Here is a 24,256-nt window from a genome sequence, read left to right on the forward strand (position 1 = left end):
GGGAGCGGCTAAAGTGTCAATCCCTGCAATCTTTGCACTAGAGAAGGACCAACTGTGATGAATTGATGTAGCTAAAGACAAAGTCCTCGATTGGGAACCATACCATTAATGCACCATGACAAAAGGAAAGAGCCAAAATAAATAGGGAAGTAAAATTACGTGAGATGACCATGGAAGAGGAAGAAATAGAGGAAAAGTAGGGTAGGGAAGTGGGTGAAGGTGAAGTAAATCCTCGTGGGAGGAACAACTCCAAAAATTAGGCTGCAAAGGCCACGATGGGTAAAAGGGAGATTTAGATAGTATTTATCTCACACATTACAATGTATGTTAACCCCAGCCACCAAGGTTAGTCCTGTATTATGAGCCTATGGAAAATTCACCAACACCCAGATATATTAAGTGCAAGTCACAAATCCTAGAAATAAATTGCATCAAGACAGAGTGAGGAAGTAGAGACACAGAAGTGGCAATGTACACTGAAAGTAGTTCTTAATACTCTATTCACTCCTCTCACTTTCCTTTTAATGGAGAGGTGGCCTTTAATTGGTCAGTCCACCCAAATCTTAAATTTAATTTTTTTGGTAGATGCAAGAGTTAAACCACCTGACAGGTTCTTTTTTTATCCCTTGGGAACTCTGTTGGTGAAAGTTCTTCTCCTGAGTCCCTGGATCACCATATCTGCTCTGACCATAATGAAGGGGGCCCCACTTTACCTGTATATTTGTTTTATAATATAAAAAAAACAAAACAGGAACACAAATTCTTTCCAGGTAAAGAACGCTCACAAACTACGGCAGAAAATTGTCACAGTTGAAGTATCAAAGACGTAAAAAAACAGGGGGCAATTACCAAGAAATAAATTGGATAGAAAGACCATTTAATTTATCAAAATTAGGAGTGAGGAATGCAAGTATAATTAATTCTTGTTAGTCCCTATTTCACTGAACACTGCTTGTTCAGTTTTGCATACATTCAGCTTGTTGTTCAAAGGACATGCAGATTAAACATATTTCCTTTTATTGTTACATATCTCTTCTTATAGTCGTGCAGGGAGGGGCAGCCTGCAACTAATAACATACTACATAATAAATCATTTCCATCCTTTTGTATAGATCCCACAAATTATTTCCAAGAACATGTTTTCATTTTGTTCTTTACCACAGGCCATTCTTTTTTTTTAGTATTGATACATAAATGTCAATAAAGACAAATATTAATTTATGTCTGGCAGCCAAGGAAGTGCTACAGGAACAAATTAATAAACTGTAGTCACTTACAAAGTCATGCAAGTGAAGATGTTTTACGTTATACTGAATAGAGTAAATGGGAATATTTTGATAAAAGCAAACGATATTATGGCCCAGACTGAAATATATATATATGCATACTCATATGTCTGTAAGCAAGGGCAAGATGGATTCTTGTGAATCCATCTTGCCTTTGGGCAAAGGAGCCCAGAAGTATCAATTAAAAACCCTATTACTTTCAAGTGAGTAAAAGCCAAAGCGGAGGATTTTTCATTCCTGCACCAGAGGGATGCAGTGATAAACCTTTTTTAGCCTGTAATAGTGTAGTGATTAAACCATGCCAGCTTGTTTCTGCAGTTTTCTGTCCTTGATCATCTCGACAAGTTCCTTGTAACAATATTACAATGAATCCTGACATGAGGTAATACACTTACAAAGCCCTTCTTTTCTTTTGACAATACTAAAAAGTAAGGATCTCCCATAAAAAAAAAAGGATCTCCCATCCTGGGCGGGCGTCATATGACGTCCTCGGCTTCCCGGCCATCTAGGGGAGCCGATGCTCGTGCCCGACAGCTGCAATGTCCACCAGGCACCCGCGATTGCCCAATAACAGAGCAGGACCGTGGATCTGTGTGTGTAAACACACAGATCCACGTCCTGTCAGGTGAGAGGAGACCGATGGTGTGTTCCCAGTACAGAGGAACATCGATCGATCTCCTCCCCTTGTGAGTCCCCTCCACCTACAGTTAGAATCACTCCCTAGGTAACACATTTAGACCCTTGATCGCCCCCTAGTGTTAACCCCTTCCCTACCCTTGACATTTATACAGTAATCGGTGCATTTTTATAGCACTGATCGCTGTATAATTGTGAATGGTCACAAAATACTGTCAAAAGTGTCCAATATGTCCGCCGCAATATCACAATAAAAATTGCAGATCCGCCGCTATTACTAGTAAAATAAAAAAAAATGTCATTAATCTATCCCCTATTTTGTAGACACTATAACTTTTGCGCAAACCAATCAATATACACTTATTGCAATTTTTTAACCAAAAATATGTAGAAGAATACACATCGGCCTAAACTGAGGAAAAAATGTGTTTTTTTTTTTTTAAATGGGGATATTTATTATAGCAAAAAGTAAAAAATATTGTGTTTTGTTTCAAACTTGTCATTTTTTTTTTTTGTTTATAGCTCAAGGAATAAAAAACGCAGAGGTGATCAAATACCACCAAAAGAAAGCTTTATTTGTGGGGACAAAAATAATAAAAATTTCATTTGGGTACAGTGTTACATGGCCGCACAATTGTCATTCAAAATGTTAAAGCGCTGAAAACTGAAAATTGGCCTGGGCAGGAAAGGTGTGAAAATGCCCTGTATTGAAGTGGTTAAAGAGGAATTGTTATATTCTAAATGATTTGAAAGATATTAGTCTCTGTTTTGGTTTAGTGTCTTTCAATTCCATTCAAAGTTACCTACAAGTAATAAGATGGAAAAATAAATGTATATCTTAGCTGCATAAAAAGATGAAATTGTTGTTTGTCATCATAGCTAGAACCAATTTTACAAGAAAACTCGGCTACTGAACAAAAATGTGATTATTAATAATAATACTTTATAGCCAATCATATAAATACATAAAGCTGCTACATTTTATTTATGAATTTTCATAGCTGTATGTGAGCATACTCACCAAAACATACACACAAAGAGCTATGAATACATATTGGCTGTAATTAGTTGAATTACATTATCAGTTCATTAAGGCTATGGAATAGTCAACTTCTTCTATCATTGCATATTATAAAAGGAGATTCTGATAGAATGCTTTGAGGCAACACAGTTAAAAATGTGACCTAGAGTGTTTCAATGAGATACTTGGGTTGATTTACTAAAGTAGTTGAGAAGATTCTAAACTACTTTAGCACAATAAATTGTATGAATATTTACATCAATTATCCAATAATGTGAAAAGATGATATTTGTTCACTTTGAATACAAAACCATGTGCAGATGCTTTTCACATGATTGGATAATTGAAGTAAATATTCACACAATTTTTTCAGTAAAGATTCTGTACTTTTTGAGTAAATCAGTCTTGCTTCCTTTACCAACATTCAATGCTTTAAAATGTTAAAATGTATTCATTTTTTATTAACTTGACGACCTTTTCAGTATGAATCTGTAATTGGTGCTCTGAGCTCCTATATAAGCTAGTTTTTAATACCCTCTTACTTAAGTATCAATTAAGACATTTACTACTATTTTAGAATTTCCAGTGTTACTGAATGGAAGCTAATGCTTTAAAGTAGATATTAACCCTAAATGAATGACATTTGGTTTGTTAGTAGGGTATTGTGTATCATATACAATTGCCAGTTTATTTATAGGAAAGTTATTGTTTTTTGCCTTTTTCACCCTCAGTGTTACATCTTAGTTCTGCTGAACACCAACAGCCTCTTTACAGTCACTTCCTGTCTACATGCACCCTAGTGATGATTTCATGATATTTCTCTGATTGGGTTTACTGATAGTGGACCATGTTTGTTTAACCAATTGCCAACCGCTGCACGCCGATATACATCGGCACAATGGCACCGGTGGGTAAATAGGTGTACCTGTACGTCCCCTTTAAATGGCGGGGCTAGCGGGCACATGCGTGCCACCAGTGGCACTCATGCGCCCGCTGCGTACAATGTGACTGTGCCCACAGGATCCACGGACTCGATATCCGCCGGTCTCCTGGCGATTGTGTCACGGAGCCACAAAACGGGGAAGTGCCTATGTAAACAAGACATTTCCCCATTCTGCCTTGTGAAATGACAAAGATCACTGCTCCCTATCATCAGGAGCAGTGATCGCTGTCATGTGAGTGGAACCCCATTTCCCCACAGTTACAATCACTCCCTAGGACACTCTTAAGCCCTTCATCGCCCCCTAGTGGTTAACCCATTCTTTACCAGTGTCATTTATACAGTAATCAGTGCATTTTTATAGCACTGATCACTGTATAAATGACAATGGTCCCAAAATAGTGTCAAAAGTGTCTGATGTGTCCGCCATAATTGTCGTAGTCCCGATAAAAATCACAGATTGCCGCCATTATTAATGATAAAAAAATTTTAAAAATCCAAAAAACTATCCCCTATTTTGTAGATGCTATAACTTTTGTGCAAACCAATCAATATATGCTTATTGCGATTTTTTTTTGCACCAAAAATATGTAGAAGAATACATATCAGCCTAAACTGAGGAAAAAATGTGTTTTTTTTTAAATATATTTTTGGGGGATATTCATTATAATAAAAAGTAAAAAAATATTATATATTGCGATATGGTTTTTTTTTTTTACTTTCCAGATACTCTCAGATCACGTTTTGCTTCTGGTGCCTTACTGCTGGGAATGATTATTTTATTGGTAATAGCATGACAGCACTATGAATTACCTTATGGTTCAGTCTGATCAAACCTTGGCATTTAGATGAATGATTGAATAATTACCCATTCAGTACATAATGTTTAGTAGCGGTATTACTGACCTATTATATATAACAGCTTCTTGCTGTCAGTGTTTGTTAAGGATGTCAGTGGGAACAGGCACTGTGGTGACCTCTACCACCAGTAATGCAAAAAAACAAAATTGGCAAGGGGTACACCAGTAAAATCTATATTAGAAACTGTAGCTCTGGTATGTATTTTAAGGGAAAATCCACACAAAAATGAAAGTGTGCTTTCCATCCAAAAAATCCACACCAGACCCTTTTTCAAGCATGCAGCCTGGCAGGAAAGGGGGAGGGGGCAAGCGTGTGGCACCCAATCATGAACCAAACCAGTCCACATGCCCTCAAGATGGGAGGGTACTTTGCTAGGGGGACCATGCTGATGAAGACAAGGGCCTCTTCCTTACAGCCCTGACCCAGTGGTTGTGGGAATCTGTGGGGAGTACTTATCAGAATCTGGAAGCTGCCTTTAACAATGAGGGGTGCCCAGATACCGGTCCCCACATGTGTATGAATAAGGAGTACATTGTATCCCTACACATTCACAGAAAAAAAGGAAACTATAAACAAAGACAGACCCAGTTCTTGACAAGTCCATGGTGTAAATCCACTGTCAATAACTTTATCCGTTGATGTAAATCCACATGAATCATAATGCCTAATGCCTGCTGACTACCTGAAGGACAAAACCCATGGGTCCTTTACACATGTCTGTTCTCATTGCTTTACTCCTACCAAATGACAGGTCTGGTGGATGACAGGAGTTATTTACAAAGAGGTGGCATCTCCCAAGTGATGTCATCGACCATAATCCATATTTTTTTGGCGAAAGTTCTTTCTTAAAATTCATACCAGACCTGAAGGATTTGGTGAGATATGGGAAACCCCATGCATTTTTTTTGTGGGTGTCTCCTATTAACATCTATATCAGACTGTCATCTGGGATAAAAGTGTGGTATAGATAATAGAAATCCCCAGGCCACTTTCTTTACAAACAGATTGAAGTGACCAAAGCTGCCATTTTGCCAGCAATTTATTGTATTTATTTTTTTTTTTTACAGGTATATATATAGTGCCATTAATTCATGCAGCACTTTAAATATATATTGTACATTCAGGTCAGCTCCTACTCTCAAGGAGCTAACTGTCTAAGGTTCCTAACTCACATTCATACACACACATATTAGGGTCAGTTTCGACAGTTAACCTACCAGCATGTCTTTGGAGTATGGGGGGAACTGGAGTACCCAGAGGAAACCCACACACAACCATCCATGCAAACCATGCCATTGTTTGACAATATCTAATAAATCAGCCTAGAAAACGGTTGTTACTGCTTGTTGCTGTTTTTTTAACATTCAGCTCTTGTTGAATACAGTGGGGTTCAGATTCAGCACCCAAACTTTAATCACATTGACTGAACCTGCCCAAACCGGACCCAGGTACATTCGCCTCATGACTAGACGGCACCATTGCATCTAAAGTTACTGTGATCAGCTACATTCATTTGACATTCTGTAGAAAGCACATTATTATTAGGGGTTCAGAAAGTTGGAAGCCCCTGCAATATCAAACCTAGCCTCTGCAATCACTGACATTCTTGATTCATTACATCTGACCCCAGTATTCCAGCCTCATATATTAAGAACAACCATGCAGTGTATGTTTTTGTAATAAGCATTTAGAGTAAAGAAATTAAAAACACATTTAAATCAGTTATGTAGCAGAAACTGTAGCACAAAACAAGTAGCAAACTTTAACAGTACAAGTTCACTTCAGGCAACATTTGCATTTTGGATAAACACCTGCTTGCAGAGCATGTTGTAAATGTGCACACAAAAAAGAATCCACAATCCATTATTAAAAACTTTAATGCCATTTGACCCATGCCTATCTATTAGTTTCCCATACACAAGCTGAGGCCACAGTCAAGTCTTATACTAAATCTAATTATTATTATTAGTTATTTCTCTGGATGTCTAGAAGATAGCTAAGCAGCAAAATACACAGGGAAAGGTTAAGAGGAATATGAATATCACAATATAGCTTATAGATATAGGGAAATGTGGTGTAAATATCCAAGTAAGGTAGCTGGCTATTACTTTTGTTATTGTTATATGTCTTATAACTTTTTACAAAGAACATGAAAGAGAGCAAATTTTGGGGGCAGAAAAAACAGCCAGCTTTGTCCATGGATGGATTAAAATTGATTCCACAATTTAATCAAAACTGTATAAATAAAGCCCCTGGACTTTAGTTCTATAGACGGGGAGATATTTAGTGTACCAACCTACCCCTGTCTGATGATCTAGGAGATGCTTTTGCTTACTTTTTTCATTCGGGATATTTATTCCCAAATGTACCCGCTGTGCATTCAAGCAAACCCATTGAGCTTTCCCAAACACACCAGCTGTGATCACCCAAGGTTGCCAGTTAGATTCAGAAAAAGATGTAGGAGACTTTAAAAGTATCAGTAAATATTTAATTCATTGTCTAAAATACAATAAAATGCTCACTTAAAGAACTTGTTGGACAGGGCAAATGTTATACTGGCAATTGCACTTCATATGTTATATTCAACTGTCATGGTTTGAGGTACTTATGTCTGCCAAATATATTAGGGAACAGCACAAAAACACATCACAATATCTCACTTATACAATTATGTTGAATTTTAGTGATAACTATTGTATAGGGCAGGGATATGCAATTAGCAGATCTCCAGCTGTTGCAGAACTACAAGTCCCATGAGGCATAGCAAGTCTCTGACAGCCACAAGCATGACACCCAGAGGTAGAGGCATGATGGGACTTTTGCAACAGCTGGAGGTCCACTAATTGCATATCCCTGGTATAGGGAATCTTTAAGAAAGGAGGAACCAATTAGGCCTCATGCGCACAGGACATTTTTTTTTCCCCTGGATGCCTTTGCTCCAGAAGAGGAAAAAGCAGCATTTTACAAAAGCATTTGGGCATGTTTAGGCATGTAAAGCATTTGTTATGTTTATTCCTTCTATTGGCTATAATAATACTGTTTCTTTCTGGCCATTGAATATGATCACGCAAGCTCTAAATGTGCCTAGCGTTCAGGCGTGTTACACATGTTTACAGGTCTTTAGGTGTGTCTAGTGGTTTTTCACTAAAATGCTCCTCTCCTGAACACACAAGTGATTTTTTTTCTGCCTCTAAGCTTGTGTGCAAGGACACATAGGCTAGCATAGAGGTATGTTTTAAATCAAATGCCTCCAACAGCCATGTTTTTAATGCCCTGTGTGCATGAGACCTTACAGTCAGACTTGCCTTGGATGAGGACGGGGCTTTACAGACCTTATAAAACAGACCCATGCACCCTTATGTAATGCAGTCTCTTCAATCTAGCTTCAAAGGCATACAGGGAACTCAGCCTAAGGTAAACCAAAGAGACATTGGGGTTGATTTACTAAAACTGGGGAGTGCAAAATCTGGTGCAGCTGTGCATAGAAAACAAACACTTATTTTTCAAAGTTTAAAGAGTATGTAATTCCAACATTATATATTTCTGATATGTACTTGTATAAAAAGTATCCTGTTCCTTATGTATTGCTTCCTTTGTGTGACATCCCTGATGTTATAGCGAGTGTCTCTGTTTTCCTATCAAAAACTGACCACACCAACAAACACACTGTGGTCCCCCCCACACACACACACAGCCTTCTCTATGCAGCTGAGAACAGAGGGAATAGATCACTTATTTTTAAAAAAAAGGAAAAACTATTTATAATGTTGTTATTTATATCTATACACAAATGCTTTGCTTTAATTTCTATTTTAAACTGAATGGCTTTACACGATGATCGTTTACAATCATTTCAATTGAACAAGCTGAAGCTAGAAGCTGATTGGCTACCATGCACAGCTGCACCAGATTTTACACTTTAGAGTTTTAGTAAATCAACCTTATTCTTTTTTTTATAGTATTTGGAGCATTTCCTTGTTAACATTGGTCTTTCACACTTTACAGCGCACTACTGCAATACAAAATACCACACCAACCACAGTGCTATTCATTTTGGACCTGTGGTGGCACTATTGGATCACAGAACGCAAAAAAAATCGGATTTTCTAAAGAAAATTAGTTCAGAATTCAACCCATGTGTGGCCTGCTTTTGTGTCTAAAATGGCATAGTTGCATAATATTGTAGCCATTTCTGAAAACTGCTTTATACTCAAATACTCACATTTTATGGGGTTAGCATTGCTTGACAGAAGCATATGTTTAAGCCTGAAAAATATTTGGGGTCATGTCACATATAGTTATTCATTTGTTGCTGGGGTTCCAGGAATGTGTATAGAAGAAGCTATCTTAAGAGCTAGTTATCCAATGCAGACGTTGATGATCTTGGCATACCAACAATTTGTAGCTGGATAAACAAGAATTTGTGCAGCTATAGAAGCAACTCTATGGAATTGATTTACTAAAGAAAAATAGACTGTTTGCTTTGCAAGGGAATTTTCCTCAGAGCTTAGTGAATGAGGTGAAGGTTTTCATTGCAAAGTTAAATATCACTACATTCATTAAGCTTTGGGGCAAATTCCCTTGCAAAGTTCAACTTTTCTTGCAAAGTGTACAGCCTATTTGCTTTTAGTACATCACTTAGGCACTTAGGAGCTAAATTGAGGAAAAGGACCTCCAAGGTAGTATTCTCAGGAATACTACCGGTACAGCGAGCCACACCAGAAAGGCAGAGGGAGATTAGGGAAGTAAACAAGTGGCTGAAGAGCTGGTGTAGTAAGGAGGGGTTTGGGTTCCTGGAGGACTGGGCCGACTTCTCAGTCGGTAACCGGTACTATAGAAGGGACGGAGTGCACCTAAATGAGGAGGGTGCAGATCTGCTGGGAATGAAGATGGCCAAAAAGTTAGAGGGGTTTTTAAACTAGGCGATGGGGGGAGGGTCCAGAGACAGAGATAGCCAGCGCGGAAGATATTCCAGAGGGTAGTATTGGGGGCATTAGTGGTAGGTTAACCAAAGCACAAAAACACAAGGTGAGTATAGTAGCAAGTCCTAGTTGGAATCTCGAAACACCCAATACGAGGACAATATGCGACCGGTCTAAACTATGTGGCATGTTCACCAATGCCAGGAGCATGGCGGACAAGATAGGTGAACTAGAGATACTGTTGTACGAGGAGGATTTAGATTTTGTGGGAATTTCAGAGACCTGGTTCAACAGCTCTCATAATTGGCTGGCAAACATTCAAGGGTATACCCTATACCGCAAGGATAGAGAGGGTAAAAAAGGGGGAGGGGTATGCCTATATATCAAGAATAATGTACAAGCGAATGTGGAGGTGACATCACTGAGGGAGCTAGAGAGGAAGTGGAATCCTTATGGGTAGAGCTCCAAAGGGATGACGCTAAGGGGAAAATAATACTGGGAGTATGCTATAGGCCCCCTAACTTGAGGGAGGAAGTGGAGACGGATCTCCTATCACAAATTGGATTAGCAGCAAGGATGGGAAGTGTTATCATAATGGGGGATTTTAATTATCCAGACATAGACTGGGTGGAGGGAACCGCGCATTCATTTAAGGCTCGCCAGTTCCTTAATGTCTTGCAGGACAATTTTATGGGTCAGATGGTAGACGCACCAACTAGAAATAAAACATTACTGGATCTACTGATTACCAACAATACAGACCTGATCACGGATGTGGAAATACGGGGCAATTTAGGTAACAGCGATCACAGGTCAATTCGTTTCAGTATAAATCACACAAATAGGAAACATAAAGGGAACACAAAGACACTGAATTTCAAAAGAGCCAACTTCCCTAAACTACAAACCTTGCTAAAAGGCATAAATTGGGATAAAATATTAGGAACAAAGAATACGGAGGAGAGATGGGTTTGCTTTAAGAGCATATTAAATAAGGGCATTAGCCAATGTATTTAATTGGGTAATAAATTTAAAAGAGCGAACAAAAATCCTGGATGGATTAACTCCAATGTAAAAATGCATATAAAAGCAAAGGAGAAGGCCTTCAAAAATTACAAGGTTGAGGGATCATCCTCAGCATTCAGACATTATAAAGAATGCAACAAGAAATGTAAGGGTGCAATTAGGACAGCTAAGATAGAACATGAAAGACACATAGCGGAGGAGAGCAAAAAAAATCCCAAGAAATTCTTTAACCTCCCTGGCGGTTTTCCCGAGTGTGGCTCGGGGTTAAAAATCAGGACCATTAGCGGTAACCCCGAGCCACACTCGGGATTACATCGCAGGATCCTGGTGTGGCATTACTTACCTTGTCCCCGGGATCCTGCGATGTCCCCCGCAGTGTCCGCGGGCTGTGTCCTCTGCCCGAAGCCTCTCCGTGCCAGGCTCCGTTCCCTGCGAGCGTCGTGACGCACGGGGGTGGAGCCTGGCGGCAAATTCAAAAAAATGTCAAAATCATAACACATACAGTACTGTAATCTTACAGATTACAGTACTGTATGAAATGATTTCACCTCCCTTTTGTCCCCAGTGCTTTGGCCCATGCCCTGCATGCAGTTTTATGTGATATATACTGTTCTTTCTGCCTGGAAACTGGAGATTGTCCATAGCAACCAAAAAGTGTCCCTTTACGTCAAAAATGGCTTTAGACCAGCTAGAAAACAGCGATAATAAATTAGAACACTTGCAGAATTGAGCGATAGTGAATCGTGGGGTAATTTATTTTTTTACTATTTATTTTTATTTTTTTTAATTATTTATTTTTATTTATTATATTATAATTTATGTTTTTGTGTTTCAAACTTTATCATACCCGGGATATCTACTAGACTCTTGTTTGGACAGATTTAAGTGTGTTATTGTTAAGAATTACAGACCTACAATATAAAACGCCAAATTTCCATGCAAAATAATGGTACCGCTTTCAGCACCTAAAATCCGAAATAATCATACCGCCAGGGAGGTTAAGTATGCAAACAGTAAAAAAGGGAGGACAGACCATATTGGCCCCATAAAGAATGAGGAAGGACATCTGGTTACAAAGGATGGGGAGATGGCGAAGGTATTGAATTTATTCTTCTCCTCAGTCTTCACGAGTGAATCGGGGGGCTTCAGTAACCAAAACTGCAGTGTTTATCCTCATGACACAACACAGGAAGCACCTCCATGGTTAACAGAGGACAGAATTAAAATTAGACTTGAGAAACTTAACATTAATAAATCACCAAGACCAGATGGCTTGCATCCGAGGGTACTTAGGGAACTCAGTCAAGTGATTGCCGGACCATTGTTCCTAATTTTTACAGACAGTCTACTGACTGGAATGGTACCAGCTGATTGGAGAAAAGCCAATGTAGCACCAATATTTAAAAAGGGCCCAAAATACATCCCTGGGAATTACAGACCAGTTAGCCTAACATCAATAGTATGTAAACTCTTGGAGGGGATGATAAGGGACTATATACAAGATTTTAGTAATAAGAACGGTATCATCAGCAGTAATCAGCATGGATTCATGAAGAATCGTTCTTGCCAAACCAATCTATTAACCTTCTATGGGGAGGTGAGTTGCCATCTAGATAAAGGAAGGCCCGTAGATGTGGTGTATCTGGATTTTGCAAAAGCATTTGACACAGTTCCCCATAAACGTTTACTGTACAAAATAAGGGCCGTTGGCATGGACCATAGGGTGAGTACATGGATTGAAAACTGGCTACAAGGGCGAGTTCAGAGGGTGGTGATAAATGGGGAGTACTCAGAATGGTCAGGGGTGGGTAGTGGGGTTCCCCAGGGTTCTGTGCTGGGACCAATCCTATTTAATTTGTTTATAAATGACCTGGAGGTTGGGATAAACAGTTCAATCTCTGTATTTGCAGACGATACTAAGCTAAGCAGGGCAATAACTTCTCCGCAGGATGTGGAAACCTTGCAAAAAGACCTGAACAAATTAATGGGGTGGGCGACTACATGGCAAATGAGGTTCAATGTAGAAAAATGTAAAATAATGCATTTGGGTGGCAAAAATATGAATGCAATCTATACACTGGGGGGAGAACCTCTGGGGGAATCTAGGATGGAAAAGGACCTGGGGGTCCTAGCAGATGATAGGCTCAGCAATGGCATGCAATGCCAAGCTGCTGCTAACAAAGCAAACAGAATATTGGCATGCATTAAAAGGGGGATCAACACCAGAGATAAAACGATAATTCTCCCACTCTACAAGGCTCTGGTCCGGCTGCACCTGGAGTATGCTGTCCAGTTCTGGGCACCAGTCCTCAGGAAGGATGTACTGGAAATGGAGCGAGTACAAAGAAGGGCAACAAAGCTAATAAAGGGTCTGGAGGATCTTAGTTATGAGGAAAGGTTGCGTGCACTGAACTTATTCTCTCTGGAGAAGAGACGCTTGAGAGGGGATATGATTTCAATTTACAAATACTGAACTGGTGACCCCACAATAGGGATAAAACTTTTTCGCAGAAGAGAGTTTAATAAGACTCGTGGCCACTCATTACAATTAGAAGAAAAGAGGTTTAACCTTAAACTACGTAGAGGGTTCTTTACTGTAAGAGCGGCAAGGATGTGGAATTCCCTTCCACAGGTGGTGGTCTCAGCGGGGAGCATTGATAGCTTCAAGAAACTATTAGATAATCACCTGAATGACCGCAACATACAGGGATATACAATGTAATACTGACACACAATCACACACATAGGTTGGACTTGATGGACTTGTGTCTTTTTTCAACCTCACCTACTATGTAACTATATAACCCCTATGACTAGCCACAAAGAAAATGATGAAAGAGCTCTGCATCTGCTACAGTATTTTGCTACAAGTTTGCTAGTGTAGCATGACCCATAGGCTCAGACAACAAAACAAGGCAGGAAACAAAAATGCAAAGAGTAGTTCCCATGGCAACCAACCAACCAATATTATCCATGGATTACTAGCTTTAGTAAATTCTAATGGTTTTTCTAGGGGTGAATGAGCATAGCCTGGCTGGAGTCCAGACTGAGGCTGACATTCATCTTGATGATGTACGGCTTACGGATCCTTTACTTTGACATTGCTGCAGCTTGGAGCTAGGATGAGCTCCCTGCCCCTGTCTGCACTCACAGCGGTCTAGTTGGACTTCACCTCTCTACCTGAGCAGAACCTAAATTTGCTCTTTTTGGGTCACACTTCAACTACCAATCTTACAGTCCAAATTTCCAAATCAAGGATTCTGCATGAACAGCATTTTTTTCCTTTAATACAGTCATCATATGTCAGCCCCTAAAATTTTCCGAATATTGGGATTCAGAAACAATATGCATATTTTCAATTCTTCCAGGAAACCAATTAAACTGACTATAAAATTTAGGGATGTTAATAACTTGCATACTGCAGTCAAGCTACAGATTACTGTCCAGGGTGCAATTCTCCTTTAAGCCTACAGCCAAGCTATTCACTATGTTAAGTACTGCATGTGGGGTAGATAAACTAATATTTCATTAATCCATAAAATAGGCTGTACTCTGAAATAAATGAAACAGTGGTATTAAAATGAAATCTCTGTAGATTGCTTGCCACAAATGATACTGACATTAATTTGATGATTTAAAACAGTAAATGGCCATGTTGTATGCTGTCTAATCTAGAAGTGGGCAATCATTAACAAAACTCATTTTGTATAAACTTTACTGTATTACTTTCACTCCCAAAATTCCTAAAGGCCCCATGCTGTATAATATTAGCGTAGGCTGAATTTAATATTGGAACATTTATTCTAAAATCCCATTGCTTTAAAATCCCATATGTATTGCTTCCTTTGTGTGACATCCCTGATGTTATAGCGAGTGTCTCTGTTTTCCTATCAAAAACTGACCACACCAACAAACACACTGTGGTCCCCCCCACACACACACACAGCCTTCTCTATGCAGCTGAGAACAGAGGGAATAGATCACTTATTTTTAAAAAAAAGGAAAAACTATTTATAATGTTGTTATTTATATCTATACACAAATGCTTTGCTTTAATTTCTATTTTAAACTGAATGGCTTTACACGATGATCGTTTACAATCATTTCAATTGAACAAGCTGAAGCTAGAAGCTGATTGGCTACCATGCACAGCTGCACCAGATTTTACACTTTAGAGTTTTAGTAAATCAACCTTATTCTTTTTTTTATAGTATTTGGAGCATTTCCTTGTTAACATTGGTCTTTCACACTTTACAGCGCACTACTGCAATACAAAATACCACACCAACCACAGTGCTATTCATTTTGGACCTGTGGTGGCACTATTGGATCACAGAACGCAAAAAAAATCGGATTTTCTAAAGAAAATTAGTTCAGAATTCAACCCATGTGTGGCCTGCTTTTGTGTCTAAAATGGCATAGTTGCATAATATTGTAGCCATTTCTGAAAACTGCTTTATACTCAAATACTCACATTTTATGGGGTTAGCATTGCTTGACAGAAGCATATGTTTAAGCCTGAAAAATATTTGGGGTCATGTCACATATAGTTATTCATTTGTTGCTGGGGTTCCAGGAATGTGTATAGAAGAAGCTATCTTAAGAGCTAGTTATCCAATGCAGACGTTGATGATCTTGGCATACCAACAATTTGTAGCTGGATAAACAAGAATTTGTGCAGCTATAGAAGCAACTCTATGGAATTGATTTACTAAAGAAAAATAGACTGTTTGCTTTGCAAGGGAATTTTCCTCAGAGCTTAGTGAATGAGGTGAAGGTTTTCATTGCAAAGTTAAATATCACTACATTCATTAAGCTTTGGGGCAAATTCCCTTGCAAAGTTCAACTTTTCTTGCAAAGTGTACAGCCTATTTGCTTTTAGTACATCACTTAGGCACTTAGGAGCTAAATTGAGGAAAAGGACCTCCAAGGTAGTATTCTCAGGAATACTACCGGTACAGCGAGCCACACCAGAAAGGCAGAGGGAGATTAGGGAAGTAAACAAGTGGCTGAAGAGCTGGTGTAGTAAGGAGGGGTTTGGGTTCCTGGAGGACTGGGCCGACTTCTCAGTCGGTAACCGGTACTATAGAAGGGACGGAGTGCACCTAAATGAGGAGGGTGCAGATCTGCTGGGAATGAAGATGGCCAAAAAGTTAGAGGGGTTTTTAAACTAGGCGATGGGGGGAGGGTCCAGAGACAGAGATAGCCAGCGCGGAAGATATTCCAGAGGGTAGTATTGGGGGCATTAGTGGTAGGTTAACCAAAGCACAAAAACACAAGGTGAGTATAGTAGCAAGTCCTAGTTGGAATCTCGAAACACCCAATACGAGGACAATATGCGACCGGTCTAAACTATGTGGCATGTTCACCAATGCCAGGAGCATGGCGGACAAGATAGGTGAACTAGAGATACTGTTGTACGAGGAGGATTTAGATTTTGTGGGAATTTCAGAGACCTGGTTCAACAGCTCTCATAATTGGCTGGCAAACATTCAAGGGTATACCCTATACCGCAAGGATAGAGAGGGTAAAAAAGGGGGAGGGGTATGCCTATATATCAAGAATAATGTACAAGCGAATGTGGAGGTGACATCACTGAGGGAGCTAGAGAGGAAGTGGAATCCTTATGGGTAGAGCTCCAAAGGGATGACGCTAAGGGGAAAATAATACTGGGAGTATGCTATAGGCCCCCTAACTTGAGGGAGGAAGTGGAGACGGATCTCCTATCACAAATTGGATTAGCAGCAAGGATGGGAAGTGTTATCATAATGGGGGATTTTAATTATCCAGACATAGACTGGGTGGAGGGAACCGCGCATTCATTTAAGGCTCGCCAGTTCCTTAATGTCTTGCAGGACAATTTTATGGGTCAGATGGTAGACGCACCAACTAGAAATAAAACATTACTGGATCTACTGATTACCAACAATACAGACCTGATCACGGATGTGGAAATACGGGGCAATTTAGGTAACAGCGATCACAGGTCAATTCGTTTCAGTATAAATCACACAAATAGGAAACATAAAGGGAACACAAAGACACTGAATTTCAAAAGAGCCAACTTCCCTAAACTACAAACCTTGCTAAAAGGCATAAATTGGGATAAAATATTAGGAACAAAGAATACGGAGGAGAGATGGGTTTGCTTTAAGAGCATATTAAATAAGGGCATTAGCCAATGTATTTAATTGGGTAATAAATTTAAAAGAGCGAACAAAAATCCTGGATGGATTAACTCCAATGTAAAAATGCATATAAAAGCAAAGGAGAAGGCCTTCAAAAATTACAAGGTTGAGGGATCATCCTCAGCATTCAGACATTATAAAGAATGCAACAAGAAATGTAAGGGTGCAATTAGGACAGCTAAGATAGAACATGAAAGACACATAGCGGAGGAGAGCAAAAAAAATCCCAAGAAATTCTTTAACCTCCCTGGCGGTTTTCCCGAGTGTGGCTCGGGGTTAAAAATCAGGACCATTAGCGGTAACCCCGAGCCACACTCGGGATTACATCGCAGGATCCTGGTGTGGCATTACTTACCTTGTCCCCGGGATCCTGCGATGTCCCCCGCAGTGTCCGCGGGCTGTGTCCTCTGCCCGAAGCCTCTCCGTGCCAGGCTCCGTTCCCTGCGAGCGTCGTGACGCACGGGGGTGGAGCCTGGCGGCAAATTCAAAAAAATGTCAAAATCATAACACATACAGTACTGTAATCTTACAGATTACAGTACTGTATGAAATGATTTCACCTCCCTTTTGTCCCCAGTGCTTTGGCCCATGCCCTGCATGCAGTTTTATGTGATATATACTGTTCTTTCTGCCTGGAAACTGGAGATTGTCCATAGCAACCAAAAAGTGTCCCTTTACGTCAAAAATGGCTTTAGACCAGCTAGAAAACAGCGATAATAAATTAGAACACTTGCAGAATTGAGCGATAGTGAATCGTGGGGTAATTTATTTTTTTACTATTTATTTTTATTTTTTTTAATTATTTATTTTTATTTATTATATTATAATTTATGTTTTTGTGTTTCAAACTTTATCATACCCGGGATATCTACTAGACTCTTGTTTGGACAGATTTAAGTGTGTTATTGTTAAGAATTACAGACCTACAATATAAAACGCCAAATTTCCATGCAAAATAATGGTACCGCTTTCAGCACCTAAAATCCGAAATAATCATACCGCCAGGGAGGTTAAGTATGCAAACAGTAAAAAAGGGAGGACAGACCATATTGGCCCCATAAAGAATGAGGAAGGACATCTGGTTACAAAGGATGGGGAGATGGCGAAGGTATTGAATTTATTCTTCTCCTCAGTCTTCACGAGTGAATCGGGGGGCTTCAGTAACCAAAACTGCAGTGTTTATCCTCATGACACAACACAGGAAGCACCTCCATGGTTAACAGAGGACAGAATTAAAATTAGACTTGAGAAACTTAACATTAATAAATCACCAAGACCAGATGGCTTGCATCCGAGGGTACTTAGGGAACTCAGTCAAGTGATTGCCGGACCATTGTTCCTAATTTTTACAGACAGTCTACTGACTGGAATGGTACCAGCTGATTGGAGAAAAGCCAATGTAGCACCAATATTTAAAAAGGGCCCAAAATACATCCCTGGGAATTACAGACCAGTTAGCCTAACATCAATAGTATGTAAACTCTTGGAGGGGATGATAAGGGACTATATACAAGATTTTAGTAATAAGAACGGTATCATCAGCAGTAATCAGCATGGATTCATGAAGAATCGTTCTTGCCAAACCAATCTATTAACCTTCTATGGGGAGGTGAGTTGCCATCTAGATAAAGGAAGGCCCGTAGATGTGGTGTATCTGGATTTTGCAAAAGCATTTGACACAGTTCCCCATAAACGTTTACTGTACAAAATAAGGGCCGTTGGCATGGACCATAGGGTGAGTACATGGATTGAAAACTGGCTACAAGGGCGAGTTCAGAGGGTGGTGATAAATGGGGAGTACTCAGAATGGTCAGGGGTGGGTAGTGGGGTTCCCCAGGGTTCTGTGCTGGGACCAATCCTATTTAATTTGTTTATAAATGACCTGGAGGTTGGGATAAACAGTTCAATCTCTGTATTTGCAGACGATACTAAGCTAAGCAGGGCAATAACTTCTCCGCAGGATGTGGAAACCTTGCAAAAAGACCTGAACAAATTAATGGGGTGGGCGACTACATGGCAAATGAGGTTCAATGTAGAAAAATGTAAAATAATGCATTTGGGTGGCAAAAATATGAATGCAATCTATACACTGGGGGGAGAACCTCTGGGGGAATCTAGGATGGAAAAGGACCTGGGGGTCCTAGCAGATGATAGGCTCAGCAATGGCATGCAATGCCAAGCTGCTGCTAACAAAGCAAACAGAATATTGGCATGCATTAAAAGGGGGATCAACACCAGAGATAAAACGATAATTCTCCCACTCTACAAGGCTCTGGTCCGGCTGCACCTGGAGTATGCTGTCCAGTTCTGGGCACCAGTCCTCAGGAAGGATGTACTGGAAATGGAGCGAGTACAAAGAAGGGCAACAAAGCTAATAAAGGGTCTGGAGGATCTTAGTTATGAGGAAAGGTTGCGTGCACTGAACTTATTCTCTCTGGAGAAGAGACGCTTGAGAGGGGATATGATTTCAATTTACAAATACTGAACTGGTGACCCCACAATGGGGATAAAACTTTTTCGCAGAAGAGAGTTTAATAAGACTCGTGGCCACTCATTACAATTAGAAGAAAAGAGGTTTAACCTTAAACTACGTAGAGGGTTCTTTACTGTAAGAGCGGCAAGGATGTGGAATTCCCTTCCACAGGTGGTGGTCTCAGCGGGGAGCATTGATAGCTTCAAGAAACTATTAGATAATCACCTGAATGACCGCAACATACAGGGATATACAATGTAATACTGACACACAATCACACACATAGGTTGGACTTGATGGACTTGTGTCTTTTTTCAACCTCACCTACTATGTAACTATATAACCCCTATGACTAGCCACAAAGAAAATGATGAAAGAGCTCTGCATCTGCTACAGTATTTTGCTACAAGTTTGCTAGTGTAGCATGACCCATAGGCTCAGACAACAAAACAAGGCAGGAAACAAAAATGCAAAGAGTAGTTCCCATGGCAACCAACCAACCAATATTATCCATGGATTACTAGCTTTAGTAAATTCTAATGGTTTTTCTAGGGGTGAATGAGCATAGCCTGGCTGGAGTCCAGACTGAGGCTGACATTCATCTTGATGATGTACGGCTTACGGATCCTTTACTTTGACATTGCTGCAGCTTGGAGCTAGGATGAGCTCCCTGCCCCTGTCTGCACTCACAGCGGTCTAGTTGGACTTCACCTCTCTACCTGAGCAGAACCTAAATTTGCTCTTTTTGGGTCACACTTCAACTACCAATCTTACAGTCCAAATTTCCAAATCAAGGATTCTGCATGAACAGCATTTTTTTCCTTTAATACAGTCATCATATGTCAGCCCCTAAAATTTTCCGAATATTGGGATTCAGAAACAATATGCATATTTTCAATTCTTCCAGGAAACCAATTAAACTGACTATAAAATTTAGGGATGTTAATAACTTGCATACTGCAGTCAAGCTACAGATTACTGTCCAGGGTGCAATTCTCCTTTAAGCCTACAGCCAAGCTATTCACTATGTTAAGTACTGCATGTGGGGTAGATAAACTAATATTTCATTAATCCATAAAATAGGCTGTACTCTGAAATAAATGAAACAGTGGTATTAAAATGAAATCTCTGTAGATTGCTTGCCACAAATGATACTGACATTAATTTGATGATTTAAAACAGTAAATGGCCATGTTGTATGCTGTCTAATCTAGAAGTGGGCAATCATTAACAAAACTCATTTTGTATAAACTTTACTGTATTACTTTCACTCCCAAAATTCCTAAAGGCCCCATGCTGTATAATATTAGCGTAGGCTGAATTTAATATTGGAACATTTATTCTAAAATCCCATTGTTGAGAACTTGGAAACACTGTAAACAGCTCATTCACTGTTTAACCCGCTTACTGACAACCAAATTAAAATATGAAAAAAGCATTAAAAAGTCTAGACAAAACAAATGCGCTTGATACCGTAGAGACACTATACACTATGCACATTTTTTAACCTACTTAACAAACTGATCTTTCACATTAACTTTGAGCTTAAAATCAATTGATTGTCCCTTTTAACATTCCGTACAGCATGTTATTTCAATACAATTCCTTGGTTACTACTAACTACATGTCAAGTCAATGGCAATTAACATGGGATCACAGTGCACTAGCCTTATCAGACTTTCAGCAAGATTTCCTTGTGTTTTGTCACTGAACTGCTTCCCAATGTACACTTCTCAAAAGAAAAAAAACATTCTTTCCACAATAATTAAGGGATTTCTGATGAAGCCAAGGGGACAGAAGTAGTTCCAAGCATTTGGAAGTAGTACTAACTTTAAACTGAGTCCACTGCGATATCTGTAACCAAAATGACACCATTGCAGTTATATTGTAGTCATCTACTTCTTTTGTACAAAAAACAATTAAATGTACAAACTTGTTACATGGAGATATTAAGATCACTTGCACTGTTAGGCAATACTTATTACTCCAACATTTTTATTTTCTGCCTTAGAACATCAGAGTCCATGTACTTGCACCAATAGAATAGCATTTGTATAGTGTTATTCTGGTGAGACTTATTCTAAATTGTGCAATATAGTTCTTTAGAAATGTAAAAAAAATCTTTCAAAATTGAGTAAGAATACAGGGGTCTGTAAAGAATGGCATGCAATAAGAACTCTGTAAGACATTAGTGAATGCTGGTGCTACATAGAGGATATACAAACTACCAGTAGGCAGTATAGCAGATTGTTCTGCCTATAGTCACAGAATATAGGCTAGCAAGTCTTACAATTTGACAATGAAACGTTCAAACTGCTAGTAGGCAATAGCAGTTACTGAAAAGCATGAGTGTAAGGTTTCTTGCACACGGGAGTGAAAAACACCACGTTATTTTACTGTTCTGGATATAGATGCATTGTTATCTATGGAACCCTACACACAGCTGTGTATATATCAGTAGAAGAGAGATAAGTACAGGGTTGTAAAACAAAAATAGAAAATGTTATATTTAAGTGCAGTAATTTACATGCGTACATGTGTTTATGCACCTATACACATGTTTACATGCGTATATATGCATGAATATTGCAATGCTAGCCCTAAAGAATTTTATGTTTGTATATGCTTTTATGCACGTTTATGCAAGGTCTTTACAGAACATTTTACTCAGGAGCTTAATGTCAACATGATCCTGAGTATAAACATCAGTCAATACTTATGTCCATATGCAACTGGCCTTTTTTGCTTTAGGCCTTGGCAGTTTTTCATTAAATACCCCCTATATGCTATTCCATGTTTGGTAAACAAAAATACATCAAAAATACATAGTGTTGTTGGATTCCTTTAGCTACAATATATCAACTAATAGGTGTCAACATTGAGCAATCATTTCCAGATTCTCTGGCAAAGTGTTGGGAAAATCATCATTAAAGAAGACTTAAGTCAGCTTAGTTTTAGATAGGGTTTCATATATGTTATAAAATATGCACTAATCATGTACGTGTAAATGTTCCTCTCTACAGCTGGATCCTGATGCCAGTATAATGCTGAAAGAACTTCAAGTGAAGCTCAGTTCAGTGCTTGATGAACTCAGCTGTATATATGGCACAAGGTAAACACCCATGCATCTTTATTATGAAATGTTTAATATTATATATACAGAATATAATAGTTTGTATTGTGTAATGCCCCATACACACGATTGGACTTTCCGACAAAAAAAAACATGGATTTTTGTTCAAAGGATGTTGGCTCCAACTTGTCTTACATAAAGTCCGACAACAAATGTTCGATGGAGCATACACACGGTCGGACTTTCTGCCAACAAGCTCACATCCAACATTTGTTGTTGGAAAATCCGATCGTGTGTACGGGGCATTATGAATAAATGGTAAGGCCGCGTTCCTTGTGTAGACATTGATGTAGCTTCCGTAAAGAAGTTATGTCTATAGTTACACTTGAGAATGCTTCAAAAGCAAAAAACAATCACACAAATAATCTAGGAAGGTGAGTTTTGACTTGCTGACGAAAGCTGTTTACTAAGAAAAAAAGAAAAAAACAACAACTATGAGAAAACACGGAGATGTAAAAATAGCAACTAAACAGGTTGATTGTTTTATTTTCCTAAGAAAAGAAAAAGTAAAGTTAAGACAGGTAACTATGGGCAACAGCTCTGATTTTTTTTTTTAGAACCCACAAATCAGTTCCAGCAATATTCCATTGTTTGCATGACATATGTATCGTATTTCATCTTACTGGTTAGTAAGAAGTGCATTTGCAAATATATATTTATACTAGCAAATTGCTAATGCAGAAAAATCAGGTGCTGTATCAGACACCTCATCACTTAAACCAACTACACACCTTTTTATGGTCCCATGCAATAGGATCTAATGGTACAAGGGTATTAAGGCGTTGCCTTTTGTCAAACCTTGTACACTTGCTTGTGTGGGGTCACAATCAACCACAAAGTACTTGGATACAATAAAAGGTGCCCTATTACCTATAGGAGGTCTGGAATGATGTCAGGTACCATCTAAAACCAGATCTGGTGTAAATTATAAAAATATCAGTTTAGACTTAAAAGAGAACTTCAGAACCCTACATTTATGCAAGGAAACACCAACCCTATATGTGGGAACACACCTGCTCTTTTTGGTGTTCACATGTTCCTAATAGTCACTAAGGTATACAATATCTCTAAATCTAAGAATTGCTCCAACCTGTCCTAGCTGGAGTGATCTGAGTCTTGCCAAAAAAAATTGCAATCATCGACCATCAGAAGCTATCCACTATTTGCTTTTGCATTAGATTAACTATTCCAGCAACTGATGACAGTACATAAACTCTTTTTTAATGAAAGACCAATCTAGCTACAAAGAGAAATTGTATAATAAATAAAGGGCAGATTATTAATAAAGTGCAATGTGCAAAGGCACATATGACACATATCAGCTTATATTGTTCACTTTAAATAAGTTATTTGGTTCAAAGATGTAATATTGTAATTTAACATCTATCCTTAAATCAGGAGAGGTCCTTTAAATGCAGAGCACTGCAGCACCTTCTTACTATATCCATGTACCAAGCACGCAAATAAGTTGACTTTATATTGTTATACTCTATATTCAGTTATTCCCTGTACATAAATGTGCCCCTTTTTTGGAATATACTGTACTTTATGCCCTAGCATAAACATATTCAGTACATCTGTGTAGCACATGGCCTTTCCATATGTTTGTTTTATCCCATTAAAAATGCTGCATTTACAGTACAATATAGGTCAATCCGTCCAGAAATCCAGTAAGCTCCTAACCTATTGTTTCAGCTGGCATCGCTACCTCTACAGTGTTAGCTTCCCTGCCCTGCTCTCCCCTTCAGGACTACATATGGCCTTCCCATA

General features: G+C 39.0%; 1 protein-coding gene across 1 annotated transcript in view; it reads left to right on the plus strand.

Annotated features, from left to right (window-relative positions):
- Nucleotides 1-24,256, plus strand: part of UNC13C (unc-13 homolog C) — an 884,756-nt gene that overhangs the window by 663,453 nt on the left and 197,047 nt on the right. Inside the window, exon 26 of the mRNA XM_073618754.1 lies at nucleotides 22,377-22,465. Within this exon, the coding sequence (XP_073474855.1) occupies nucleotides 22,377-22,465 (89 nt within the window). The remainder of the gene's footprint in view (nucleotides 1-22,376; nucleotides 22,466-24,256) is intronic.

This window comes from Aquarana catesbeiana, linkage group LG03 (genome assembly GCF_042186555.1).
Source record: "Aquarana catesbeiana isolate 2022-GZ linkage group LG03, ASM4218655v1, whole genome shotgun sequence".
NCBI lineage: Eukaryota > Metazoa > Chordata > Amphibia > Anura > Ranidae > Aquarana > Aquarana catesbeiana.